The sequence below is a fragment of the Amphiprion ocellaris genome, chromosome 12 (assembly GCF_022539595.1).
Source record: "Amphiprion ocellaris isolate individual 3 ecotype Okinawa chromosome 12, ASM2253959v1, whole genome shotgun sequence".
NCBI lineage: Eukaryota > Metazoa > Chordata > Actinopteri > Pomacentridae > Amphiprion > Amphiprion ocellaris.
Window position 1 is genome coordinate 4290381 of NC_072777.1, and position 16903 is coordinate 4307283.

The 16903-nt window shown below is 38.8% G+C and overlaps 1 protein-coding gene across 1 annotated transcript in view; it reads left to right on the forward strand.

The window, feature by feature from the left end:
* Positions 1-1501: 1501 nt before the first annotated feature.
* LOC111568229 (potassium channel subfamily K member 2) overlaps positions 1502-16903 on the forward strand; it is a 49877-nt gene continuing 34475 nt past the window's right edge. Inside the window, exons 1-3 of the mRNA XM_023269767.3 lie at positions 1502-1941; positions 7549-7862; positions 16635-16752. Coding sequence (XP_023125535.1) covers position 1941; positions 7549-7862; positions 16635-16752 — 433 coding nt within the window. The 5' untranslated portion in view covers positions 1502-1940. The remainder of the gene's footprint in view (positions 1942-7548; positions 7863-16634; positions 16753-16903) is intronic.

The window sequence follows — 16903 nt, forward strand, 5'->3', positions numbered from 1 at the left end:
TTTACTTCTCTCCTGCTCTCTGTGCTCACACATACTACATTTTAAAACAGACAAATTCTCAATAAAGATGTTATTTACATCATTTTTGTTGTCAGACAATAGAATGAGTTTAGACAGTGAGAGAGACACAGCCCAATAAGACTAAATGATAAAAAGCAGTCACTTCAGAGCCGTTTCCAGGCTACTGCTCTGCATCGCTAAGCTACTGATTTTATAACTGCAACACCAAACACATTAGTTAAAAACAACAACTGTGCTGAGATTTCAGTGATATTTTCTTGGACAATGATCACTCAGAGAGGAAGTTAAAAGAAAGTCCTCGTCTCAAACACTCATCACTTTATGTTGGCTGCTGAGAGTTTTCTTCCTGAAGGGGATGTGGACAGCAGCCTCTGAAACAGTCCATTTAAAACAGGACTAAAACCAACGGCTACACAGGCAAGATGAAATGAACCATCTTTGTGGTGTTATGAGACAAAAAAGTGAAAGACACATTCTGGGGACATGTGAGGTTTTTATTAATATGCTGACAAGGGGAACAAAAGCACTCTTTGGCTCCAAAGGCACCTTTGTAATAGATTGATCTAATTGCAGCAGTGAAATTCAGTGTGTCAGGGCACCAATGAAAAACAGCACAAGTTGCACAAGTCCATCCATTCAATTAGCAGCAGTGGATCATGCAAATGCAATCAATATTGTGGACATCTCTGCACAGACACACCCTTTCTCACTCCCACACCCTCACAAGGACAAAAGCAGCTGAACAGCAGCTGACCATCAAATTACTGAAAGTCCTGGTCAGCTTCAGTTGGTTTTCTTTCATGGTCACACGTTCATGTCAAGGTGAATAACAAGCAACACCAGGGAAATAAACCCTATAGACTGTCTCAGTAATTCAAATGAATGTAATTAATGCGCTGCAACAGAGGATGTGGCGCTGCAACCTGAGGTCTGCCTCTGCTTACTGATAAGCTGGCTGTCGCCTAGAGGTGAGATGTGTGCTTGTGACTGGGATGTCACCAGTTTGAATTACTGGTCCAGCAAGGACAAAGCTCTCTATTTTCTCCCTCAGGCAGAATCCTTGAGTCAAAACAGCACAAAGGTGGGCCAACCAATGGTTAATACAGGGTATATTGAGCTCCACAAGGTGCTTTTGAGTGAAATTAATGATGTAAAAAACACCCTGGAGTCACTTTGTGGATGCTTGTGTCTCTGTGTTCTTGGGTAAAACAGTACATAGGTGTTCAGTCTGCCAAGGAGAAATACTGTGCACATTTGTGGTTTGACTCTTTAGATGAAACATGCAGCTGCATGATGTATATCCCTGCTGCGCAAATGGAGATACCTTGATTCTGAGAAACAGCTCTTTTTGCGCAATCCACCTCTCCGCTGGAAGGAGGTTTGACGCACAGTAAACATCGTGTTCACCCATTGTTCTGTGAAATATTGCAGCAAAGAAAGTCTCTGGAGTGCTGAGCAGCCAGCAGCCTCTCTCTCTCCCTCGTCCTCTCTCTCCAAACCAGAGCGCACAGCGTCCGCACCATGCGCAGTAGGCAGCGTAGCGCAGCGCATCCAGCGTGTCACACTGATAAAGTGCCTCTTCTGACCTGAACGATCCAAAACCTCCCCAGAAGTTGCGCACAGGACGCAATGTGTCCCAACACCTGGATGGGTTTCTTGGAAGCGATTTGCTCTTCTTGGTTCTTTTACGCTCCGTCTTAGCGCTTCTTCTGGTGGGTACGCGATGTCCTGGATGTATTTTCTCCGGAGACTGTGAAGTGGAGGGAAGCGCAGCTCGCAGAGACCATGTGGAGAGCGGACACGTCCCTTGGTGGCAGCACCGGAGGCAAAAAGCGACTCCAGTAGGAGAGCATTATTTGCGCTTTCTTGGAGAAAAAGATCCTTCCATGAGGAAACAAAGAGAGAAGAGATGGTAGAGAAGTAAGTGCCAATGATGCTGACTGCAGATGACTTGTTAAGTTTGCTTTCCATAGAGTGGAGATGTTAAAAAATACTGGATATTATAATATGATACAGCATTTCCAGTGGTATTTGTGTGAAATTTTGTAATTTAATCTCTTGCGCAAAATTATTCATATTTAAAAATCCTTTGATGACAGCTTTTAATGGACATTTTCCATGCATGCATTTAATTTAAATTCAATAAACCCATTTAAATGATAGAAATAACCAAAATGCACGCAGCAGTTATGTAATTGTACAACTAAAATCGCTCTAAAAAACCATATAAAAACATAATTTCTATTTTGTTCTGGATTATTTCAGAGTTAGCTTCTCCACAAGTTGTTTACTGTACAACACTGGCGAGTAGGACCTCATGGGGTGGTTATGTAATTGCATGTACTGTAGCAAGCTGTCTGGGAAATGGGATTGTGACAGAAGAATGTTTAATTTTTAATGAGCTTCTATTCATTTGCTGCGTGCATTTGTTCTGTGGGGACAAAAACAACTAAAAAAAATCACTACAACCCTGCAGGCAGAGGTGTAGTAGCAGACGTATGTTCTATTGTGGCTTTAATGTCTATATATACATTTGGACTATGTTTTATAAATACATTTCTACATTAATTTAATGATTTTGCACAAACGTAACATTTCCATACTTTTATTGTGAAGGAGCCTTAATTAGCAGAATCCAGGTAGTAATAAGACGCAATTATTAGATCCAACTTAGAAGCTACAGAGAACAGTAATGTGGTTAATGTTGGAAAATAATTGTAGATGATTGGTGCGCATGCAGTTCTACTGGTCCCTTGTGGAAGAAATACAAATAGGGGCTACTTTATGTTGTTTTTTTTCTTCATATTGAGTTACAATTTCAAAGAACAAGTCTGTGTTTTCTTTCTAATTTCATAACCAGCATGCAGGCAAAACACTTTATACCTCTGGATCAACTCTCATACCAGAATCCTGGCAATATTTATGGCCCACAAATAACACTTTAAAAGTGTAATTTGCACTACAGTTCAAAAGTTTAGGGTCAGCCAGGTTCCTGAAGATTCACTTATATTCATGTGCTAACATAACTGCACAAGGGTTTTCTAATCTAATTCCATTAAAAATCAGCTGTTTCCAGCTAGAATAGTCATTTACCACATTAACAATGTCTACACTGGATTTCTGATTCATTTAATATCATCTTCACTAAAAAAAAAAAAAAAAAAAATGCTTTTCTTTGAAAAATAAGGACATTTCTGAGTGACCCTAAACTTCAATCCAAATTTCCACAAACACAGTTCACTTCACCCTTCCTGGCTGTAACTTGCTCCAAACAAGCTACTTAGCTTGAAATGCAGCTGAACTGCTGCTGTCCACGCCCCCTTCAGGAAGAAGACTCTCTCTGCCTTTGTGATCGACAACACAGAGCAAAACTGCCACAGCAGCCGACACAGATAAGTGAATGTGTGAGACCAGGACTTTCTGCTGCCTCTTTCATTCTGACCAATCATTTTACGTGGAAATAGTGACAGAATTACAGCACAGTGGTTAATTGGTTCCTTCCCACCGTCGCTCATGGAGAATCCAAGGGCAACTTTGGATTGTTGTGTTCTCTCAGTCTGCACCTCACTATGCTAAGTGCTGTGAGATGACATACTGTATGTCGGGCCTATTCAATTGGCGGCCCGCGGGCCACATCCGGCCCGCGGGCCCCTCACAACTGGCCCACCCCCCGATGACCCCTTTCCAACCATCTAAAGCAGCCCTATTCAACTAGCGGCCCGCGGGCCACATGCGGCCCGAAAGCAACCCTCGAGACGACAAGTTCTTTCAAAAATTCCAACATTATTGCGAACATTGAATGCAACACGCCGTAACCTAGCAACTAACCCACAATGCATTGTGTTGAGGAGGCGCGTTTGAAAAGTTAACATTAGCAGTTCTATACAGGCGAAAATAGCAGCATGTCTTTTTCTATCCTGAAACGACAAATCGGTGAGGAAAACCGTCGGTTTAATCCTGCGTGGACTGACAAGTATTTATTTATTTACCACCAAGTCCGAACGTCAAACCAATGTGTTTACTCTGCAACGAGTGCTTTGCAGCGCTGAAAGATTATAATGTCCGAAGACACCACGTTGAAAAACATGCCGCGTTTCGGACAAACTTTCCCGAGGGATGTCATGAGAGAGCAGCTATAATTCAGAGTTTGACTGCATCTTACAACCGGAGCTGTACTACAATGAAGCGGACCTGCACAGCTCAGGAAAGGGCCACGAAAAAGAGGCTGTTCACAGACTCAGAAACTGTGAAGGACTGCATGTTGGATGTCGTGGATGAAGTTTTAACGGACGATAAAGTTAAGACGAGTGTGACATCTGCTATCAAACAGGTCTGACACGTCAAACATTCTGGCCACAGATGTCTTCGAGACATGGTAAGTGCAACAAAGCAGCGTGCTGTAGCAGACACTAAAGGTAGTTTTATGTATTTATGTGACTATTTTCTGTTCACTTATTATAAGTTTAATATTTAAGAAATACATTTTGTTTTGACAGTTATTTCACTTCTTTGCACTTTATTATGCACTTTGATGTCAGCTTTATTTCGTTTCAAAGGGATAGTAACTATCACTGTGCCTACTGTTTATTTTTTTTGATTATATGCACTGAAGATGTGACTGTCTCAGATGAGACCAAATATGGACAGGGACAAACTCTGTTTTTTGTTATTTCAAAAGAAGAAAAATGTCTCAAGTTCTGAAAAGTTACTGTTAACCAAGTTACTTTTTAATGCACTTTCAGATGTAACCAAAACAAAAGATGGTGTTTCTAATCTGCACTTAGTTTTTATGTTCATATGCACCTTAACCTGTGCTTATATTTACCTATCAAAATGTGTTGAAGTTGTGTGTTTGAAATGTAAAATTTAAAGAAGCAGTATTTCAGCACAGGTTTAGTTTAAGTACTGCTCTTCTATTATGTTTATGTCCTGTTGGATGTGGCAATACGTTAATAAACATCCAGTGTCTTTGTTATCTTATCTTGTTTGTGTTTATTTTAAATGGTTAACTTTGCTCAGTGTCTGCTAAAAACATCCGGCCCAGCTCATGTTCTTAGTCTGAACATCCAGCCCCAGTGAATTTTTAATTGAATAGCCCTGCTGTATGTTGTGAATTGGCAGTATATGAATAAAATTGAATTGAACCATAAAATCTGTATTTTAGTGGTGTAAAGAATCAGCTTGGAAATGGCTCCATCACGAATGGGCTGCTTTTCAGTCAATTCTTTCATCAGTGTCAGAAGTAAATGTATTTATATTTACAGTTTCTACAGTTTCATTTCAAGAAGTGGGAGGGCGAAAGTTTGGTTTTAGCTTCATGAATTCAGGTTTTGAAATATAGTTATTAAAATAAGTCAGTATGTATTAATGCAGACTGGTGTGAGTGGATTGATTGGGAGCTGTAGCACTTTATTTTTTTTATTGTCTTTGGATCAATTATTTCAACAGAAAGGACATTTTAACATGTTTTTACCTTGTATATCTGTGCTTTTTTAAAAATGGACTTTTAAGAGTTTTATAAGCAGTTTCATAAAGTGATGATTTCATGTTTTTACTCGTGCCAAATTGTGCGATTTTTGTACTGAGCATAACTAAGATTCACACCATTTCAATTTCAGACGCTTTTATCCAAAGCGATGTACATCTGAGAGTAGATACAACACAAGCAATGATCTAGTCAGGTGAAAACAACCTGGATAAGAGTCATAAAACAAGTTCCAGTGTGATAATAGGACCTTGGTGTCTACAGGCAGTAGACGGCAAGGTCAGAAGAAAAAAAAAACCAGAATATATCCCCTTTGCCCCCTACAAGCTGTGTCCTTTTCCACTGTGTAAGCTCATCCATTCCAACCTCACAGTGTTTGGAATAGAATCCCCATCTTCCAAGCATGACATCCCAATTTTCCTAACTGGAATTCTGAATCAATGGCTGGTTTTATTCCTTTGGGAATCAAGAGAAAGAAAGACCTAAATGGCTCTACAGGCAGCCAAAAATGACACTGCAACTTGTCAATGTTTGCAGCTGTCCTACATCTTCATTGGTTCCCTTGTCTCAGCCAGCTGTATCCTCATCCACCTCTTCTTCTTCCTCCTCGTAATTCTCTTCGTCATTATTGTTCATGCCATTTCTGTGACCTTCCTTCTTTTTTGGTCTTTCCCGGTGTCTTACTTCATTCTTTTCTATGTTGTCTTCATTATACGGGTGCAACAGGCATTTTTTTGCTTTTAGTTTTTGCAGTCTGTCAAGGTGTTCAACAGCTTTTTTTGCAAGTAAGTTTTAAAGACAAAACACAATAAAAAAAATGAGATTTTCATTATATGGGACCTTTAAGAACACGATAACTGCAACCGCAGGTAACATTACAACATGTATCACTGTACTGTCTTTGATTGAAAGGTTTTAAGTAATGCAAGACAAAACTTTACATATTTACTATGCATTGAATACGTGCATAGAGCATTCAGTCAGTTCTCATTTCATATCTTATGTCCTCGTTTGCACACTGGAGAAAAAATCTTTTTGCCTGCCTGATCCATTCATCTCCGTCCTGCATCCATTATGTCCCAAAGGGACATTTAATTCGTGTAGCTGCATGTTGGTCACAAACTTTCCATCTCAATGAGGAAATGAACTTGTCACTAGAGCAGAATATCACAGTAGTTGAGGTTGAGGAAGAAAACAGCTTGTCAACTCTAAATGAATTAGTCATGGTGTGAATTTAAAGCAACGGAAAATGATCAACACTTTACTTCACATTTACTCCTACTACTCGAATGAGTACAGAGTTTTGAATACCTGAACTGAGTATTCAGAAAGGCCTGTTGGTTATTCAAATAGAAACGCATGGCTGAAAATGATTGCATTCATTTGTATTTTACAGATGGTGTGTTGAAGCTTTCATAAAGAATAGTTCAGATTACATCAGTCCTGGAACCCTTTATGAGTTTAATATGAATAACTTAACAGCTGGACACTGAATAATGAAAATGAATATCCATTAATATTCAAGAATAAAGGAAAGTTGGTTAAGAACTTTACTGAGGTGTCTGTTATTACTCAAATGATTTTAATTATTATTCACTTACATAGAATAGAAACACAGTGAATTGGTTATGACAGAAATATAATTAGCAGCTAATTAAGTCATTTATAAGCAGAAATATTAAATATTCCCTGATTCGCACCTCTCTTATATCATTTTACACTGAATATTTAATTTTTGGACTGTTGGTTGGACAAACAAGATAATGTAAAATGTCACCTTGCCTGGAAAAAACTCATTAACATAATTGCTAATCTTAAATTGAATTAATCCTGAATGGTGCCTTTTTCAGTCTTTGACAGAGGAAACAGCAGCACTGACAGACTGACTGATTGATTGATGGACTGATTGATTGGCATTGTTGATTTATTTACTGGAAATACAATACTAATCAGAGGGAAAGAGAGTGATGTGACGAATGACTGGAAGAGAGTTGAACAAGTTCAAAGAAATTGATCGCCGTAAATCACTTCTGTCCTTGCAGTGGCCGCACCTGACCTTCTTGACCCAAAGTCTGCCGCCCACAACTCCAAGCCTCGCCTGTCATTCTCGGCCAAACCAGTGGTGCTGAACACTCCGGAGGATGAGTGCGACACCCGGACCACTGTCATGAGGTGGAAAACTGTGTCGGCCATCTTCTTCCTGGTGGTGCTGTACCTCATCATTGGGGCGACAGTGTTCAAAGCTCTGGAGCAGCCTCATGAAAGCTCCCAGAAACTGGCCATTCTTGCTGAAAAACTGGAATTCTTGGCCATGCACGCCTGTGTGAACTCCTCTGAGCTGGAGGACCTGGTCAAGGTAGGCGGAAGCTTCTGCCATCTGTTATTAACACACATCTTCTCTCTTCAGTTCATGTCCCACACAGCCCCTCTGTCATGTGGTGTCCCACAGGATACTGTCCTGGGTCCAATACTGTTTTCACTTTATTTGCTGCCTCCTGGACAGATAATTAGCTATTTTAGTGTATCATTTGTATGCTAATGATAGTCAGTTACATTACTCATTCAATCCCAGTCGATTTTAACCCTTTGATGTGCAACATGGGTCAAAAGAGGCCCAAATCCAATGGAAAATGGGTATCTCATGACCCACACTGCGCATCAAAGGGCTACATGATTGTTTGCAGCTGACACTTTCCTGTTTCTTCCATCTGTGCAATAAAGCTAAATTAAAATCCACAGTATCCAGGGTGGAATTGGAGATGATTTTACACGCTTTTATTTCATCTCCTTTAGATTACTGTAATGCCCTTTTTACCTGTTTAAATCAGTCCTCTCTAAACCGCCTTCCAACAGTCCAAAATGCAGCCATTAATTTTGTTCTCACTCATTTAATTTCTGCTTTCTGATAAACGTACAGGTGGTCTCTTTTTTTTAAATATAAAATATGGTTCCATTAATAAGATCTAATGTCCTACAGAGGGCTTTATTGTGGGGAGTATTGATTGACTTCCTGGTTCTTGAACTCGTTCAATCTTGGAATGAGCTTTTTCTCCAGACACGCCGTCATGCAATATTTTGTTTGTGATTATGATACTTGTAATGTTAGCAAAATGTTGCTAACATTAGCCCATGTGTGGATCAGTCAGTGTTGTCAGAAAAAGCTTGTTAGTGTTTGTTTTGATCTGATGACACTGTTTCCCGTGTTACATGCATCATGTCACGCTGCTCATTTGGAGGGTCTTGGTTCCAAACTGTGAAGACGAAGCCAACCACAAACTGGAACTCTGGACTTGGAACCACTCTGTTGAGTCACTTAATACTCAGAATACGGATATGTAGCTGTGAAACATATCGTAACAAGAAGTGAACGTCGGGAGGGCAGACTTAAACAAAAGTCAAGGTCCAATCTCAGAATTTTGAAAATCTGGATCTTCCCCAAAATTTTATGGATTCTTCATGTGCCCATGTTCCACCACTCCATCAAGTTTCATTAAATTCAGCTGGGTAATTTTGGCATAATCTTGCCAACAGACGACCAGGGGACACCGAGTACTGATGTTTAAAATACAAGATGAATAAACATCAGTTTGGACTCAGCATTGGTAAAAAGCATTAGGGATTGGCATCGAGTTTGTAAATCAAAACAAAAACACAATATCCATATTTCTGACTGTGCTCTTTGACATTTCAGGCACAGACTCTGGCGCAGGTCCTTCCAAACCCCTAAAACATCAAAGCTGGAAATCTCAAACGAAATTTAAATAAAAGATGAAGCAGACTAAGTGACTTAAGCTATCATTCATGTCATGTGACACGTTTGAAGGTATTCCTTTGTGAGTTTGTTTAAGGTACCCTTAAATATTTAAAGGGAAACGTTTTGTGTTAGTTACTAATTTAATTTCAAGGGAAGGTATTCAGTTTGAAAGGTATTATTTTGAGTTATTTTGTGTTTAAAAATTATCAAATTGAAGGGAACAATTTTTTTTGCTATTTAAAACATTAACGTATTTTTATTTCTTTTAACTATAACCAAGGTGTTGGGGGTCAGTTATTCCAATTAGCATGTATGAACTGTGGATAGACCTAAAGGTTTGAAGTCTTGTAAGCAAGGCAAGTCTACTCCACATCAGGTAAACCTTAGGGTAGTTACCTTTATTAGTACGAACCCAAACACCCCAGTATCCTAAATTACCACTACTTCTAAAAAGTCGTCGTAGTCTTAAATTACGGGTGCTGGGGTGCTACATCAGTATAAGCAATCAATCAAAAGACTTAGAAAATACTGCAATATCGGCAAAAATCCAATACATGCATTAAAATAGAATAAACCCACAAAATGGAAACTAATTAAACTTTAAAAAACATGAATCAAATAGCTTTTGTATAGTGGCATGGTATATATTGAGTGTTCAATTGTCAACTACAACAGGTTCAGATTTAAAACATTACATTATTAATTATGGCAGAACATCGGTCACTAGTGTAGTTGAGCCTTTCAAAGAACAAATCTTTAAATAAAAAGCAATCCTTTTTTTTTTTAAGGACACGTTCCTTACAGAGAGAATATTCCCAGCATTACTGTATACAATGTAAAACAAAAAGGGGAAATCTGGAAATAAGAAAAAAAAAACATACAATACTGTAATGTTTTAAAACTGTACAAAATGGGGGAAATAATGGCCAATATCTATAAAATAATTATATTTTGTAACTAAATACAGCAAAACAGTAATTTTACAGCCACACTTTGTAAAACCACAAGTGACTATTTGGAAAAATATAGATTTTTTTGTTGTCGTTGTGGATATTATTTACAATTTTGTCCTCTTATTTTACAGTTAAAATGTAAATGAATACTCTTTTTCTCTGATTTTATAAAATAGGAAAACAGTTAATTGATTTACCATTTTTCAAACATATATATATATATATATATATATATATATAAATAAAAATAAAAAAAATTATTATTAATATATTTTTTAAAAATCTCTTTTTAAAAAGTTCAGTTTTTACACAGTGTAAGACCTTCAAGTTTATAGATCCTGTCCACCTTTATCTACAAGGAAATGTAAATTATGTATGCTTTACTGTATATTTCAGCCCCACTGAAGGCTTGGAATAATTAATGTTCATTCAGTGTTCCAGCTCATGGGGTTTTAATATTGGATATGTCAGGGTTTGAGCAAGTGAAAGACTAATATTTGTGGGTAAGGCTATTGGTTAAATATGAATGAATATGACATTCAGTTATGTTTGCGGTGGATATGAAGCAGCTGAACGCTTTCTGAGTCTCTGAGAAGTTGTAATTTGATTGTAGCTGTCGTCATACTGAAAACTTTATTCGTTCACGTACAGTACATGTAATCTTTATGAAGTATATTCAACCTGACCGCCGCTGACATGTATTTATTATTGAATAATCCTCAGAACCCACCTACTCTATGGAAATGAGGTGTTTTTTAATGAACGGGGGCTGGTAGCAGATGGTGTATGATTATCAGGAGGTATAGAAGGAGCTACAGTACCACTAATCAACGCTACAGCGTCCGTCCTTCTAAAGTGACACAACGGACACTGAACTACTTTTACAGCCTGAAAAACAGACAAGTGTAAGAAGACAGCTCAGACAGTGTGAAGAATGTAGTGTAACTTCAGTCTTTATAGACGGTGTGTAAGAAACACACTCCTGCTTCCTCTTAATCACAAAACTGCAAGATGGAACTTTGCTGAAGAACATGAAAAGAAGCCTGATGAATGTTGGTCAAATGAGACCCAGATAAATTTGTTCAGGATTCAGCTCCCAGTCTGCAGAAGCTTGGCAGAAGAGAAATGTTCTGGCATGATAGCAATCCACAGCACACAAAAGATTCTGTAGAAGAAAAAAAAGTGAAGACGGTCGCTTGGCAAAGAGTGTCGCCTGGTTTTAATCCAACAGAGCACCTTTGGGGTAGTTTAAGAGAAAGTACAGAGCAGCATTTTTTTTTCAAAACTTGGCAGATGGCTCAAGTTTTGAAAAAATAGTTAAGAAAAGAGTACAGACTTTTGTTGCACTGAGTTTCTACTGAGGGGGCTGTATTTTTAATTTGTTAAAATTAGGGTTGGGACTTTAATGCGTTAAGTCAGATTAACTAACTACAGAAAAAATAACGCATTTATCGTGCCTTTCTCAGTTCCCTAATTTCTGCACCGTATTCACATAAGTTAAACTACTTTATGCAAATGAGTACCTTAACAAGATACAACGAACACAACCCTTCGACAGTCCTGGTACCAGCAAACGGTGTCGCCATCCCACAATAGACCACTTTTCAAGATACTGAAAATGCTTGAGTTTACAAGAAGTCTTAAAATGTTAAATATAATCCCTATAATTGTGGTCTCAGTTTGCAGTAATCTGTGAATGTAGTAGACATGAAAAATGCACAGAAATATAAATGAAACAAACATTTTTGTTGTTTAAGTTTACATATATGTCTATTCATCGATTCAGTCATCCATCCAAATTCCTTTGAATTGAAAAATGTTGCTTATTGCGTCAAATACTGTTAATTTGGCAAAAATGTGATTGATCGCAATGAATTAATTACAAAGCCTCTAATTAATTAGATAATTCTTTAAAGTCCCGTCTCACCACTAGTTAAAATAAAAAAACGTTTAGATTTACTATAAGTGGAATTGCCTAACTGTTCAACTTAGAAGTAATGACATTTAAGTGATGTATTTACTTCTGTTGAACCTCAGATTATTAAATTAGATCATCTTATGAGTAAAAGCATCACCTATCGTAAAACCGATGAACCAAAGTGTGATGTGTCCTTTCGTAGGAGGGTGCTTACCTTTGCCAAAAACTAGGTCTCCTGCACCGGGTGACCCTGATTCTAGAATGCAAGCTACCTCTCAGGTGTCCATCTCTAAGTTAACTAAGCGGAAAACTGTCCTCAAGAGTCTTTTAAGCCGATTGAATGTTGGTCTTCGGGTGAAATATGACTCACTAATGTTTCCACTGAGGAAAGGACTGTGCTCATTACTGCTGAAAAAAAAACAAACACTTTGAGTATCACAGCTCTGGACTGCAGAAACAAACTGGAGAATTAATTGGATTAATTCAGAACTCGAGAACTTAACCTTAAGAGAATGATGCAATTTACCTCCGGGAGACATTTAAACTCCCTTTAATGTTTTTATTTAATACCATCAGGCTAATTGTGAGGTAGTTTCCACAGCGTTGCCTCAATATAAATCTTCTTTTTGTGGCGGTTTTACTAGATTACAGTTCAGCCAAACAGCTCTGGCAATCATCCATCGGCGCATTGAGTTCAGCAGCCTTTAAAGCAACAACTCCTCTTCTGATGATTTATTGATACGTAGCTTCAACACAGGTGTCTCCCTCCTCCACTTTGACTTAATTATGTATACAAACACACATACAGGCACCTTTTGCAGGCTCCCGCTGATCAAAAGCCAGCCAGCAGGGGACCGAGGAGAGATGCGCTCTCAAAGGGAGTAATTAAAAAAGTGAGTGATGTCAAAAAGCCTCAGACGATTCAGTCTCTCCTGGCTGAGCTTGCAGAGAGCCGGTGTGGTCTCCACATCATCCTGTCTTATCGTACGTTGGTTTGCATATAGCTGAGCGCCAAAAAGTAGGGAATTAATAAGCCCACTTGACAGGGAAACAAAAGGAGCTGCCTGAGCCAAGCCTGTCTGATTGCACGATTTGCTAAATGATGTTTTTCTAGAGGCACGGTGGATGTAGAGTTTTACCTCTGAAGCCTCTCCTTTGTTTTACTTGGAAGCTGGAATAGATAAAAAACCCTGAGCTATTGATTGGTCCACCTTTGGTCATTCTTGTTTTGATTACTTTGCCTCTGAATACATTTGAATCCGCTGCATGCGTGTAATCAAATCAATTTCTGTCTTTTGACGCTGTCTCATTCTCGTTTGCTCATCAATAACAAGTACAAACACAATGTTAATGTTACAGAAGTGTCTCAGTAGGTTTAAAGTGTTAGCAAACAGCTGCCTATTTACACATCCAGCAGACAAGAAGCAACATTAGCATTCATTTGGTGTCATGTCTGTGTCCAGCATCGACTGGATCTAAAAATGGACAAACCCTTCGTGCTTTTAAGCAGTTTTAAGCTCGATCTACTGCCATCCTGACAGTCAAAAGCAAAACTGTAAAGCAAAAATGAGAGCATAAACTGTTCATTCAGGCCACCCACCTGTTACTTACTGCAACCACGCACCTAATTATGCATAACTTTAAGCCTTCATACAATTCAAACGGGTGAGTTGATTTAAAATCCACCCCCAGTACAGTTGTCACGAACATGCAAAATAGCTCTAGAAGCTGAAACCATTGTTGCACCGGCTTGTAAACGTATTTATTTCAGCTGTAAAGTTGGGCTTTTTTACACAGAGATCTCGCTTTTGGAGTCAGTCTCTTGTGGCCGTTTGAGGAACTGTAGTTTTTTGCAGTAAATTAAGGAAAAACCGTGTGTTTGTCACATGTGCAGACTCTTATGAACATTGTTGTGTTATTGCTGTTTTATTCTGAGAGTTTTATTCATTTACAATGCAGATAATAATGGAGAGCCACAAAAAAGCTCTTCCCTACTGATAGAAGTCTTACAGTTAATAAGGTGCATCACACAAGAGCTTTTTTAATGGGACTTGAATTGGACAAAAAAGGAAAAAAATCCCACATATACACAACATACACAGGGGAATAAATGCTTTAGTGCAGCTCCTCTGCAATTTATCAGCATCTGTTCTATAGCTGTGTCTGCTGCTCCCTTGACATCGAAGAGCTTTTCTCTTTCGTTTGTCTCAGTAATGATTCTGTTGAGATCTTGAGAAACCACTTAACGAAAGAAAACTTTCGCCTTACTGCGGTAAATTGCGCTGGATTGGTCTGAGCCTTTTGAGACCTGGCGACCTGGAGATATCAGGTTAATCCAGCATTCAGTGCAGTTTATCGTTCACTAGCCTTTCTAGCAGGGCACATATTGGTTAACTGAAAAACTCTACAGCTGGCTTTTCATGGGTCATAAGGGATTCTCACTGTAGTTGGAACTTAGAAAAAAAGGGCAAAATGAGTCATTTTCAATCAATAAGACCAAGACTAAAAGACTTGTAGGATAAAGGCAAAAGTTATGCTATTTCTAATAACTTTACTGTGGTTACCACACAGGACTGCGCTTTTAAAATTCCAATGAAGCCTCGGAAAGGACTGCTCACATTAGCCTACACTCACCAGCCACTTTATTAGGTACACCTGTTCAATTGCTTGTCAACACAAATAGCTAATCAGCCAATCACATGACTGCAACTCAATGCATTTATACATGTAGACGTGGTCAAGACAACTTGCTGAAGTTCAAACTAAGCATCAGAATGGAGAAGAAAGGGGATTTGACTGACTTTGAACATGGCATGGTTGTTGGTGTGACTGTCAACTAAGATGGTAGCATTCAGCATTAGTTTTGTTCTTTTTTTTGTCTTTTTTCCATTCAAAGCCTTTAAAGTGTGACAAAAGAAAGGAGATGTATGTTGAGGAATGGTTTGCTAAGGGTTTGACTTTAACTAACAGTCTGGTTAGTCAGGAGAACAGGCAATTATTAGGTTGTATGATATTAAAAAATGGGGGTTATTGTCTGCAGCAGTATTTGGATAGATGTTGCTTGTCATAATACTATCCACATAACTTGAAAGATCCACAGTTTCCCAGCAGAACATTGTACTGCAACGAGATGATCACTGTTTTTCACTTGTCATTACACGGTGGCAATATTGTGGCTTATTGGGGTATATAATGGTGCTTTGGGGCAAATCAGAAACTGTATTTAAGAGATGGATATAGCCTCCAGATCTGAAAACTGAAGCTAGAAATTACTTAAACCTGCTTTCTTTCTACATGGCCAGCAGGGGGTGAATCCAAAAGATGACAGGTTGCATACAAGTCTATGAGAAAATAGGTCTCACATGTTTTATTGCCTCACTAAACATCTTCCTAATAAGTTGATGAGTCTCATTTGCTAGGTTGAAGCCTTGTTCAACACAGCATGATGTTCAGTTTGTAAAATGTGGTTGAATGTAGAATAAAATAGATGACAAAGCAGGATGTCTTTTAAGGCGTGGCTACCTCATGACTGACATCTCACCACCGTATGTCTACCGGACAAGCCCACTGCAGTAGCTATGTGGTGCCATCACTCTGATTTAAATGTTACCCTTCTTCTAGCAACAGTTCAAACACTTTTCTGTTTCTGTACAGGCTTTGGAATGAATAAACAGGAATAAAGAAAGGCAGTGATACCAGGCCTCTGCTCTCCATCTGGCCTTGTTTACCCCATATGCGTTTTGCCAGCAGGGCGAGGGCAGTCAGCAACACCCACAGTGTTAAAATCTGAACATATTTCATGCAAACATCCAAATCTACATGTTGGGCTGCACTGTGCAAAATTGTGTAAGTGATCATGCACAATGATTAAATGCTGCTTAGGACCGTCTATGGGCTTAAATATTACTCTTATTCTTTTTAGTTTGTGAAACCAATGAATGAGAATGTATTGAGGATTTGCGCCTCTACATCCTTAGCTTTGGATGCATTTCAAAAATGTGTAAATTAGGGCTGGGCGATATGGCCTAAAAAAAAACGATGGGGGGGGGCGCACTCTGAACTACGGGAGCCCAGCGGGAAGGTGTTGGTGGCGGATGTTGACGAGAAAATCGATTTTCATTAAAACAAATCGACATTAAGTACAAACTCGAATTAATCGATAAAATCGATTTATCGCCCAGCCCTAGCGTAAATTAATTAAAACACGTCATATTTCCAAAAGCACTGAGTTGACTAACTTATGACAAGCCTTTGCTCTTTTGTAAGGACAACAATTACTCAAAACATCATGTGTTTTGTGAAAGCGACACTTGCTCCTCATCTTTTTCTCACAGCTCCTAATTAGTTTTAGTCGGATGTTTTCCTCGGCTGTCATCTATTCCCCAAGAAGGTTGATGCACACCACTAATCTCTGACTGTTTCTCAGCCAACCTTGTACCGTACTCCCACTGAGGGACACTGTATAATGTGCCACTTTTCTTTCTTTCTTTCTTCCTGCTGCAGCAAGTGGTTTCAGCAGTCCGAGCAGGTGTGAACCCATCAGGAAATTCATCCAATCAGACGAGCCTTTGGGACCTCAGTTCCTCCTTTTTCTTTGCTGGGACTGTTATCACCACCATCGGTAAGAAGAGCAGTTTCTTACTCAGCTGTAAAAACATCTGACAACAAGTCAGTGGCTGCATGCAGTGCTTTGAAAGTATTGTCTCAATGTAAAAACACTTGTCTTCAAAAATGTAAAAACATTTCTGGTTGAATGCTGCTTTTACATTGTT